The 11,226-nt window shown below is 41.9% G+C and overlaps 1 protein-coding gene across 10 annotated transcripts in view; it reads right to left on the bottom strand.

Annotated features, from left to right (window-relative positions):
* Window positions 1-2,250: 2,250 nt before the first annotated feature.
* The window catches only part of MAP3K13 (mitogen-activated protein kinase kinase kinase 13), a 43,230-nt gene continuing 34,254 nt past the window's right edge, over window positions 2,251-11,226 (bottom strand). For 8 of the 10 annotated variants that reach the window (XM_088669732.1, XM_088669731.1, XM_035132504.3 and 5 more), the window contains 3 exons: window positions 8,777-8,833; window positions 8,048-8,345; window positions 4,976-7,245 (listed from right to left, as the gene is read on the bottom strand). In XM_088669732.1, coding sequence (XP_088525858.1) covers window positions 7,144-7,245; window positions 8,048-8,345; window positions 8,777-8,833 — 457 coding nt within the window. In that variant the 3' untranslated portion in view covers window positions 4,976-7,143. Of the gene's footprint in view, window positions 7,246-8,047; window positions 8,346-8,776; window positions 8,834-11,226 lie in introns of all 10 variants that reach the window. The other 2 variants (XM_088669737.1, XM_088669736.1) reach the window with 2 other exon arrangements.

Raw genomic sequence — 11,226 nt, 5'->3', positions numbered from 1 at the left:
TGGTGTAAGGTGTTGTTTGTATAAAGGAACACAGTATATGTTTAGCTACTTTACAAGAGTGACATCTAAGCACTGTGCATTTAAGAGCTTCTCCTTTCCCATCTACAGACAAACTAACTGGGAGAAAGTTCTGCTTCCACTCAGTAGCTTACCTTCCCCTTTCAGCAAGAAGCCACAAGGTAGCTGTTTTAACTCATTTGCACCTAGCCTATGTTCTTCAGCAGTCCTAGATTCCAGGATACTTTGTACTTGGCCTCCACAAAAGCAGTTTGAAGTTACTGTATATCCTAATCTTGTCGAGATTTTACATTGTATCTGTGTGCTGAGGAAAGGTTCCCTTCATACATAGCACAGCCCCCATTATGCGCTAATCTGATGATCTGGGAAACAGGGCAAGTATTGAGAAACTAAGACCATAATCCTGTGCATACTTAGGACTACAGCCTACTGAAATCAACAGAATTGTGCTGAAAGTGTTGACTGTAAGATCATGATGTTTGCCATGGAAACACACTTAACTGTTGCTAGAGGAAAAATAGCAGGTAACTGAAGGGGCAAGTGACAGCATACCCCCAACTGATTGTATTTCAGGAAAAAACTATTTAAAGTGTCACCAATCAGAAAATATAAGAGAGTACACCTTATTCATTAAACTCCTCCCTAGGGAGGATAATGTGGACTTTCACTATGTATGCTCTATTGTATGCACCACACAGGAGCCAGTGTGGTGTAGTGGTTAAGAGCAGTAGACTCGTAGTCTGGGGAACCGGGTTTGCGTCTCTGCTCCTCCACATGCAGCTGCTGAGTGACCTTGGGCTAGTCACACTTCTTTGAAGTCTCTCAGCCCCATCCACCTCACAGGGTGTCTGTTGTGGGGGGAGGAGGGGAAAGGAGATTGTTAGCTGCTTTGAGACTCCTTCGGGTAGTGATAAAGCGGGATATCAAATCCAAACACTTCACTTCTTCTTCTATGAAGTCATTTTCATTATTCTGCTGGCACTATTGACATATACCTTTCAGTATATAATTAGCAATTAGACAAGTTATATTGTGGAAAGAGCTGTAGCTCAGTGGTAGACCATCTGCTTTGGATGCCAAAAGGTCTCAGGTTCAGTCCCTAGCATTGCCAGAAACTCCCTGGTCTGAAGTCCTGAAGAGCCTTATCAATGTAGACATTATTGAGCTAAATAGACCAATTATCTGACTCAGTATAAGGCAGCTTCCTATGTTCCTATTTTCCACAAGGTCCTGAAGAGAGAACAGTCTTTGGAAATACAGAATTGCATCTAGTGGTGTGTAGGCAATTTACCAAAGCATCCACTTTTTGGTGTAATATACACAGCTACAGTCGCACAGGACATAAGAGCATATAAGCACTTGAGGTACACTGGCTTTTTATTCCATGCATCTGTTTTTGATAGTCAGTCTTGTTCCCAATTGTTATACACTGTTCAATACAAAACAAAATCAAGTTTGCTTCAGGAAGCCATAGGGTTGGGAGAAAAAACAGCATATAAAAGGATTGTTTCAAATGACATGTAAAACCATTAAATCCCATTAGCCACCACACTGATTGTGCCATAGCTGCACCCAGTAGTTAAGAATGCTTTATGAGTTGTGACTATAACCTAATTAAGCAACTTGCCTTGAGTTGCCTCTGGTTTGCATTGCTTATTGTACACATACTGCAGATTGCTATCCCTTAATTAGCAAACCCTTAATCAGGCAGTTATAATGTTGGAATGCCATTGGCACAGAATAGTAAAAACACAGCCAAAAGGTTAATCACTGATGATTGCACACATGGCAATACTGTCTCATAATCTGGATGACATGATTTGTTGGATTTATGGCTTTCAGTTAAAGGGAACTTTGTTCTAAGAACTAAATCTAGACTCTGCAGCACAAGGCCATCCATTCCACTGACACCCCTAAGATGCTAACAGAGTGTTTACACAAAGACTGAACTACTTTCCTACCCTACTACAACAAAAAATGCACTGTTTTGTTGGTGCCAAGAAAGCATTTCTTGTGCTGCTTTACTCCTTGAACACAAAAGCAACGTAATGTGTGGAAGAAGCATGATGGCTACCTACTCCTTTCTGCCAGTAAACTTGCCACTTCTTTCTAGGGAAAAGGACAATTAAAGTGTGTGTTTCTCTGTAGTAGTATTTCCAGCTACCATAGTTTTGTCTGTGTCTGTTAATATTTAATGCTTTGGAGTGTTGTTCCCAGAGAAGAAAGTAGATATATAGTCAGTACCTTTTATTAGACCTACAGAACAAAGCAGGCTTTTTAGAGCCCAAAGTCACACAAATACCTGAGAGTCTGTTTCCACATTAAAAAGGACTTAGCCCTCACATTTAAGAGAGAGACTTAAAAACATAACCTCCATACTCTAAGAGAACATCAACCATTTAAAATCTCACCTCTGTTAAACCAATATAATTTTGGAGCACAATTCACCATCCATATTCTAGGGTTAGTAAGTCTATCTTTTTGAGGCACAACATTTACAGCATTTTTGTAATACACTAGTACAACACCATGTCTCTGCCAGGCTACATGCTATGGCGTCACTGGGGCAAATTCAGCCCCTCCCTGCATGAAACAGCATGATCATATGAGGTGCTCTGTTCCCAGCAGTGGCAATTACATGGAGTGTGGACTAGGAAACTCACAATACAATGATGCTGTATCATGTGGTGAGTGCCCCTAGACATTGCAACACTAGGGAGAAACTCAGCACTGGTCTGGTATTTCCAGCCATTATCCTGGTGGTCATAGCATATAGCCCAGCCCTCAGTTAACTATATAAACAATATCACAGCTCTCTAACTTAGAAAACTTGGGTGGCTTAGCTTGATTTTCCTCTTACTTGGATCTCTCCACAGTCCTGAAATTTGCTAGAATTGTCTAAATTTACAAAAAATATTTGTGCATTTAAGAGTACCCTAAAGTTGTAAGCTGCTAACAAAAGGTATAATGGCATGGGGGAAAATATGAGATGATTAATCTTATTTCTGATTACATTTTCAGCTCTTTTAAAAATGACTTTCAGTTGAGCAAAACCTGTTCAACTTAGAGGAAATGGCTCTGGAAGAATTCTCTCAATGGCACAAATCACAAATACCAGTTTTGAATATTCTACAGTTGAGTATTAGACACACCCAAGCACAAGTTGCTAGTTGTTAACACCTGATTTTCATAACCACCAATTTACTAGCTGCCTTAAATTAATGCCCCTTTATTTCAACAGCTCTTTGGGGATCAAAGCAAAACTGGATTTTTTAAAATGTAAAGGAAAACCCAGGACACACACATTTATGAGGAGAGAGCATGTCCTTTGAGACCCCGGTTGTCATAACTAAATGAATTTTCCTTAAACCTTTAAATACTCCCTCAACATACTATAACTGCAGGATGACATCTACAGATGCAGGCTGTGTGCAAACACCAAAAGAAACAACCATAACAGACACAAGAGGCCATTAAATCAGACACATTTTCACTAATGTTAAAGACTCTGGGGAGAGGTTGTACTTCAGTACGAGAGCACATACGTTGAATGCCTAAGACTGCAGGCTCAATACCTCTAATTAAAAGATCACAGGACTTTCCTTTGCCCAAGACCCTGAGAAGTTATGCTTTAAAGCTGACAGTTCTACATTATATATCTGAGGCATTTCATACTAATGCTTCTTGCCCTAGAAAAGAGATTAGGACCACAGTGGGCTAAATACCAAGTGCTTCATATGGGAAAAGCATCATGCAGCTACTTGTCATTCTTGACACCATCCCCCACTTCGTCTTATTGCAAAAAATGAACTTTTCAAGAGCATAGTCAGCTAACTGGGATATGAAGTGAGCTACCAGCTGTTAAACTGGAGTCTTTATGCTGGGCTGGGGGGTGGGGGGGGAGAGAAGAGTGTTTATTGCCAAATTGTCTGATTCCATTAGTAAAGCAGACCGTTTCCAATTCAGAGATCATCCAAACAACAGCATTTTGAGTAAGGTACCCATAAACATGACAGTGTTGGTAATAGCACACTACGGACACACTGTTAAGACCATATTTATGGAAGACAATCTTACTTGGCTACAAGTGATCGCCAAAGAAGACAGGAGAAGAGTAAAAGCAAAGCAAAGTAATTGTCCACAGGGGCCAGGAAGAATGTGGCGAAACTCAAAGGAGAAACAAAGGCTGCAAGGTAGTTGTACTGATAGTTTGGATCAGGCACCCCCAAACTTTGGCCCTCCAGATGTTTTGGCCTACAACTCCCATGATCCCTAGCTAACAGGACCAGTGGTCAGGGATGATGGGAATTGTAGTCCAAAACATCTGGAGGGGATGCCTGGTTTGGATCATGCCAAGAATGACATGCTTCTCAGAAGAAGCACCAAGCTAGGGGTCTGTGATGGACTCAACAAGTGCAATAATGTGCTGCTTCCCCAACAGCTTGGTCCATACACCAATGGAATGGTATTTATTGAAGTGTCGAATAAGCAGCATCTGTGCCCCCCCCATAAAAGTAATTCACCCTTAAGCTTTCCAGGGAGTACAAGTGACCAGACAGAATTTCCTTCAGAGTGGGCACAGCTCAGATCAGTTTAGTGTAAGCATATTAAGCTTAAGGAATTCTTGTTCAATTTCAAGTGAACAGGGCTTATTTGCTTTTGTTGTTTTGTTTCATTCTGATATATCACAATGTTTGGGACTGCAGCTGGGAGGCTAAAGCATGCCAAGAGGTCTTAGCTCTGCATCCTAACCATGTCACACTCCATGCACATGCAGCTCAGGACTGCTTTAATTTGCTTGGACGGGCCTACTCCCCGTCCTAGTGTCAGGCTGCTGTAGCCAGCAAAATAAGCATGGCCTATTACACATTATTAGGTCACAACATTAAGAAAACACCTTGGCTCCTCCTCCTGGGATAAGTAGCCATGAAGCAACTGAACAGGGACCACCAATATGTTGTGCTACAATATACCCTGCCTTTAATCTATAGAAATTAAAATAAATAATGACATAACTTAAGATTCATGTAGTCCAGCTACATAATTTTAAAATATGGAATAATTTAACTCATACAATACTGCTCTCTGTATAAGTAAAGAATTTCCCTTCATTTTGCCACTAGACAATTTTAAAAAAAAATCAAATCAAACGTAAACAAACAGCATGCAACCCATCTTTGCCCTTCATTTTGGGGGTGGAGATTGTGGGGTGCAACTGCTACTCACTACTATAAATATGGAAACTGCTAGAATACAATTTTACACTCAAGACAATGAACCGTTCTTCCCTGAATGTAATTAACTAGAGACAAATTGAGGGCACAGCCAAAATTACTGGCAGAACTTTGGCTATAAAACCAAAATAGAACGTTTTAGTGTTTTTGTTTTGCTTCCGTTGGACATGTCAGTTAAAGGAGCCATGATTATAAACCTCAGGAAGTTGCTCAGGAAAAATGAGGTATTGCAGAAGGAAAGTGGAATACCATTCAATTAGGAAAGGCAATAGTCTTGGACCCTCTCCAATCAAAAATTCATCAATACGAAAATATGGCTTAGGCTCATGGGTGTACCCAGGATCAAAACTAGGGGGGGGGCAGGCAATGACGTAGCCAGGATCCTCCCAGGAGGCGTGGTCAACATCCACGCCCCCCGGAGGGGAGGGGGCGGTCACACGGTTCTCCGTAACTCCTCCCCACCGGCCTCTGCTCTTTTTACCCTAGAAAAAAAAGCGCGCCGATGGTAGGCTGGTGTGTGTGCACGCTCTCTCTTTTTCCCTCACGCCCTCTTCCTCTTCCTCCTCCCACTCGCTTCTGCAGCGTTACAAGCCTTGCCACAGACAGAGCTTTCCAGCCTTTTCCAGGCAGCTGGGGGCAACTCCCACCGCTGCCTTCCGCTGGGGTCTGTCTGCCTTCCGCTGGGGTCTTACGCTGTGCCCGCTGTGGCAAGATCGGGTACCCGACCGAGAAGGACAAAAGCGCGCACCGCGAGCTGTCTCTGCCCCCCCCTTTAGCTTCTGGGAGGGCAGCTGCCCCCCCTGGGTACGCCCATGCTTAGGCTCCCTCAGACCCAAGATGAAGGGCATTCTCTACTCATCATTACATTTCAATATTACCTTCCACCAGTCACACCACAAAACAAGCAGAGGCCACTTGTGTGGTTCAGGCCATACTATTCCCTTGGCTTCATCCAAGTACAATACTCCCTTACGGTGTTCGACCTATGGTAGAAAAATTTCTAATTTCTTCCTTCAGGATAGTCCTCAGGATGTACAGAATGTGCTTTTCCATGGCTTGTGAGTTCTTGATCTTCACTAATTTGATCGATTCATTTTTCATTGAAGGAAGCAAACAAAAGGCAGGTTGGAATGGAGAGGAAGTTAACTTAGAAAAACAGCATCTCAATTTCTCTCTGTTCACCAGGCACTCCATGCTGTGTCACAGTGGCATAGTGATGCTGGAAAATGCTTGAGAGAGGCTGAGGCTAGAATACAGCAGCAGGATGTCACAACCAACCAATGCCAAATTAAAAAAAACACAATTAGTTCCAACATGCTAGGGGAGCAGTGACTCAAGATACATCTTTCCAGGAATGTGAACAAGTTCCTATTGAAAAAGTTACGCTGGTTACACTGATGGCATTTGTTCACAGTTTACCTGATCCACTGCTTCACTGGATGTGATCAAGTCATTGAGTTAACTTCATTTCCGGACTTTCAGAGCCGCATGGCCTGGTCCCATGTCAAAAGTAGCATCAGATCCTAGCCTTATGCATGCTGTCTAAGACTCAAAAAGATTGTTGTCCTTCATAGGCTAGTCTTCTGAACTTCTTTCTGCAATCAATTATTTTGTCTATGGATACAGTTCACTCTTCAGAGTAAAAAGTGTTAAAATGCCAAAAATATGATACAATAGCTCAATTATTCAATAAAATACATCCCTGCCATTCGTGATTGAAATGCTCACCGAGAAACCAATTCATCAGAACATTTCTCCAAAGATTCAAGTTATTGCAGATCATCTGGGTGATGGGGTGGAGATGCAGCTTCTCAGAGGAATGAAGAGGGGATTCTTGGGGGAATCAAAATGCCAGTTGATCAAACGACTGAAGGAGGGAGGAGATACATCTTTACCAGGTTGCAGAGCTGCAGGCTTTACTGGTCCTCACTGTTGCATCAGAGCATTCTGCATCTGAAGAGTCACCACCTGATTCTCCAAACTCTCCAGGATTCTGCATCACAAATCCCAGAGAACAACTTTTAAAATCATTTATGGGCACTTCAGTTTTATGGCATTTTTATCTGCAGACAGAATGGTCTCTGGTCCATCTCAAAAAAAGGTGAAAGCACGAATGAATGTGTAGCTCAGCCTTTAGTTTTCTGGGGATCTGATGCATGCAATAGATTACTGTGCCACAAAATTCCTGATGTGATTCTGGCCATGTCCTTATATACTAGGGTTGCCATATGTACGGATTTCCCTGGACATACCGGTATCTGGAATACTGCAGTCGGCAGCAGTGTCTGGGCGGGAATCGGGAAAATGTCTGTGAAAATTGGCACGTATGGTAGCCCATAAAACGGCGGTAACGTTTTTGCATAAAAATAGCTCAAAAATTGCATTTTAAAAGCAATTTTGCCCCAAAAGCTGGATGTACTAGTTTTGTTTCTGTAAAAAAAATCCTTTAAACCCATGGGAAAGCATGCAAATATACAATCCCACACAGATTAACTTTGGTTTTAATCTTTCATTAGTGTGGAGTAAATAAGCTATTTGTCAAGTTGGCACTTGAAGGAACTGGCACAGCAGAACCCTGAAAAGGCTTCCTGCTTCTCAATGAACTAAAAGACTGGGGAGAAGTAAAACAATGGGACATCAAATAAAAATAGAATGATGTAAGAAAAAACTGGTAGCGAAAGCAAAGGCTAGCAGAGCTCCAGTTGGAAACCTTGCAATTTATTTATTTAACAGCCCTAGTTTCCAAGCATCTAATTAATATTTTAACCTCAAGCAATGAAGAGAGTGTTACTGACCTCATAGCCACGTTCCTCTGGACATAACTTGCCAAGTGACATCTGTGTTTTCACTCTGCGTACAGCACTCTCCTTATCTGAAAGGCCATCAGACTGGGTAGATATCTCAATGGGGATTTCTGGAGTCTGTGACAACATCTCATCCAGCTTCTCAGCCCGTTGATCTTTACGCCTGTTGGCCAGCTCGTCTGGGCTGTTGGAATGGTCACTGGTATTGCCCTCCTCTCCATCAGACACAGAGAGGTTCTCAGAGCTGAAGGTCGAGTAAGACTGGCAGCTACTAATGCAACGATGCGGCCTGCAAATCCATAAAACATTAATGGGTATGATTTGATTCAAAGGCTGCAAGCACTTGATCTAATGAGCAGGGTATTACAAACAAGGATGAGAAGAAGGCCAAGTCCATTCCTAAAGATACATAAAGAACAGCCTTGGTAGATCAAACCAGAGGCCCACCTAGTCCAGAATCCTTTTCTCATAGTGGCCAACCAGATGCTTATGTGAAGCCCACAAGCAGTACAATAACCCTCTCCCACTCATGACCCCCAGCAACTGGTGTTCAAAGAAATCTTGCCTCTGATACTGAGGCAGTACATAGCTATCATGAGTGGCAACCACTGAAAGCCTTATCCTTTGTGAATTTGCCCAATCCTTTTCAAGGCTCTCCACAATGGTGGTCATTGCTGTTTCTTGTAATGGTGAATTCCACAGTTTAATTAAATGCTGTACCTCCTTTTGTCTGTCTTGAATCTTCCATCATTCAGCTTCATTGGATGACCTTGGGTTCTAGTATTACGAGAGAGGGAGAAGAACTTCTCTATCCATGCATAATTTTATACACCTCTCTCATGTTCCCCTTCCCTTACTCATGTTTATTTTAAACTAAAAAATTCCTCTGATTGGTTCCCATGGAAAAGGAAATGGGTACAACGGCCCCATGGCTGGTATACTCTTCCCATTTTCCAGGGACATGTCCAGTGAAGGATAAACTTGCCTCCAGAATTATCCCTTTTTGTCCTCTCCTTGCTGCGATCAGAGGGAGATCTCTGATGGCAGCAAGGATATCATAAGAACGTGTCCAGAGGAGGGCAACCAAAATGGTCAAAGGGCTGGAAACAATGCCTTATGAGGAACGGCTTAGGGAGCTGGGTATGTTTAGCCTGGAGAAGAGAAAGTTAAGGGGTGATATGATAGCCATGTTCAAATATATAAAAGGATGTCATATAGAGGAGGGTGAAAGGTTGTTTTCTGCTGCTCCAGAGAAGCGGACACGGAGCAATGGATTCAAACTACAAGAAAGAAGATTCCACCTAAACATTAGGAAGAACTTCCTGACAGTGTGAGCTGTTCGACAGTGGAATTTGCTGCCAAGGAGTGTGGTGGAGTCTCCTTCTTTGGAGGTCTTTAAGCAGAGGCTTGACAGGCATATGTCAAGAATGCTTTGATGGTGTTTCCTGCTTGGCAAGGGGTTGGACTGGATGGCCCTTGTGGTCTCTTCCAACTTTATGATTCTATGATTCTATGATAAGACTGTTGTGCTCAATTAGATTGCACTCTAAGGTTAAAATTACTATAGTACTGAGACACCAGAGACAAAATATTTTTAATAAGAAAGCCTCCAGGTTGCTAAATCTGAGGCTTCATTTCTTATTTTTATCTTAATCTTAAAATTCATGCTGAGTCTTATTTTAGCTTACTGGTTCTCCTGGTAAATAGGTTGATATATGTAATTTAACCCTATTTTGTTGTCATTTTAAGTCCTATATTGCCTTTGGCACTGAACAGCAGGTTACAAATTCAGCATTTTCTTATGCAGTAAGTTCTGAAAATATTATTTTAGGGAACTATGTGGGAGGAGGGGACTACCAATCATTTATTCAAACTAACAGGAGGCAGCTTCTGAAGTTGAGAGAGCCAACGTGGGAGAGGATTCCCTAGAGAACACTGCAAGGTGATGACAGTTTCATTAATGCAAAGCAAAAATCACTTTAGCAGAGATGTAGCTAAAAGTACCGTAATAGTCAAAATGAAGATGGAGATCTGAAGCATCTTACTAAGTGAATTCTACTTCTCCCCAAAAGTACTTATATGAGCTGATATATTTTACAGGAAAACGAGGGTGTGCAATTTTGGGGCCAAACAAGCTGATCTGCCTTTAACACCTCACCACCACCATAACATTTAGTAAAACTTAACTATGTCTTAACATCATGATAGTTTTCTCTCTCCCATCCATCCACTGCCAGTGGCAACCAATGAAGAAATGTAGAATGTTGTGATTCCACAAACAGATCCCCCCCCTTACTAGTCATTCTGGGAGAGAGAGAGATATATAAATATATATTCTTGGTGGCACAAATATATTCAGCATCACCTCTAGTTTGTCCCTTTGCCAAGACTTGACTCAGCAATCAAAAGAAAAACAGGTGAAAGTTATCAAGAATGCTAAGAGACAGGTAATCAATGTTGGTCATCACACTAGAAAAAACAGCCAAAAAAATCCTGGCCATTCAAACCCAAGATGAAGAGCCCTTTGCCTTGAAGTACCAAAATCCTGGACACATAGGTGGCATGATTGACCACACCACTTTGATAGCAACAGGGTAGGAACTCTCACTTTGGTTCAAAGCAGAAATGATGGAGGTGGCATATAACAGTCTTTTCTCCCCTACCCACAGGGTAAAAACTCATTGCAGGAAGGGGCAATTCAAAGAGGAGAAGCTGTGTGCAACCAAGAGCAAAGCATCCACACTACTCACTAAAGTTTTCTGCTCCCTATGAGTTTTCCTGGAAGAAATGGTATCAGGTTCAGTTACAGGTAAATCCAGTTAGACTCTACAATAGAAAGAATCAATGTACAGGAGTGAGCAGACAGTGCTAGTTTATGGCTATTCTGGAACCACCGAAATAAAAATTGTCGAATGGCATCCATCTGAGAGTTCTTAAAGAAGTCAAATGTGAAATCACTTCAAACAGAAATATGTAACTTGTTCCTAAGATCAGCCTCCATGCCAGAAAACTGGAGAGTGGCCAATGTAACACCAATTTTTTTTAAAGAGAGATCCAGTGGGGATACTGGAAATTTAGGGCCAATTTTTGGGGGAAACTGGTGGAAAACACTGTTAAAGATAAAATTGACAAGAATGGAAAAGAACAAGTCTTGCTGAAGCAGAACCAGC

This window comes from Zootoca vivipara, chromosome 5, assembly GCF_965207765.1.
Source record: "Zootoca vivipara chromosome 5, rZooViv2.hap1.1, whole genome shotgun sequence".
NCBI classification, from domain to species: Eukaryota; Metazoa; Chordata; class Lepidosauria; order Squamata; family Lacertidae; genus Zootoca; species Zootoca vivipara.
The sequence above is the reverse complement of the archived record's forward strand: the minus strand, read 5'-3'. Positions and strand labels throughout refer to the sequence as shown.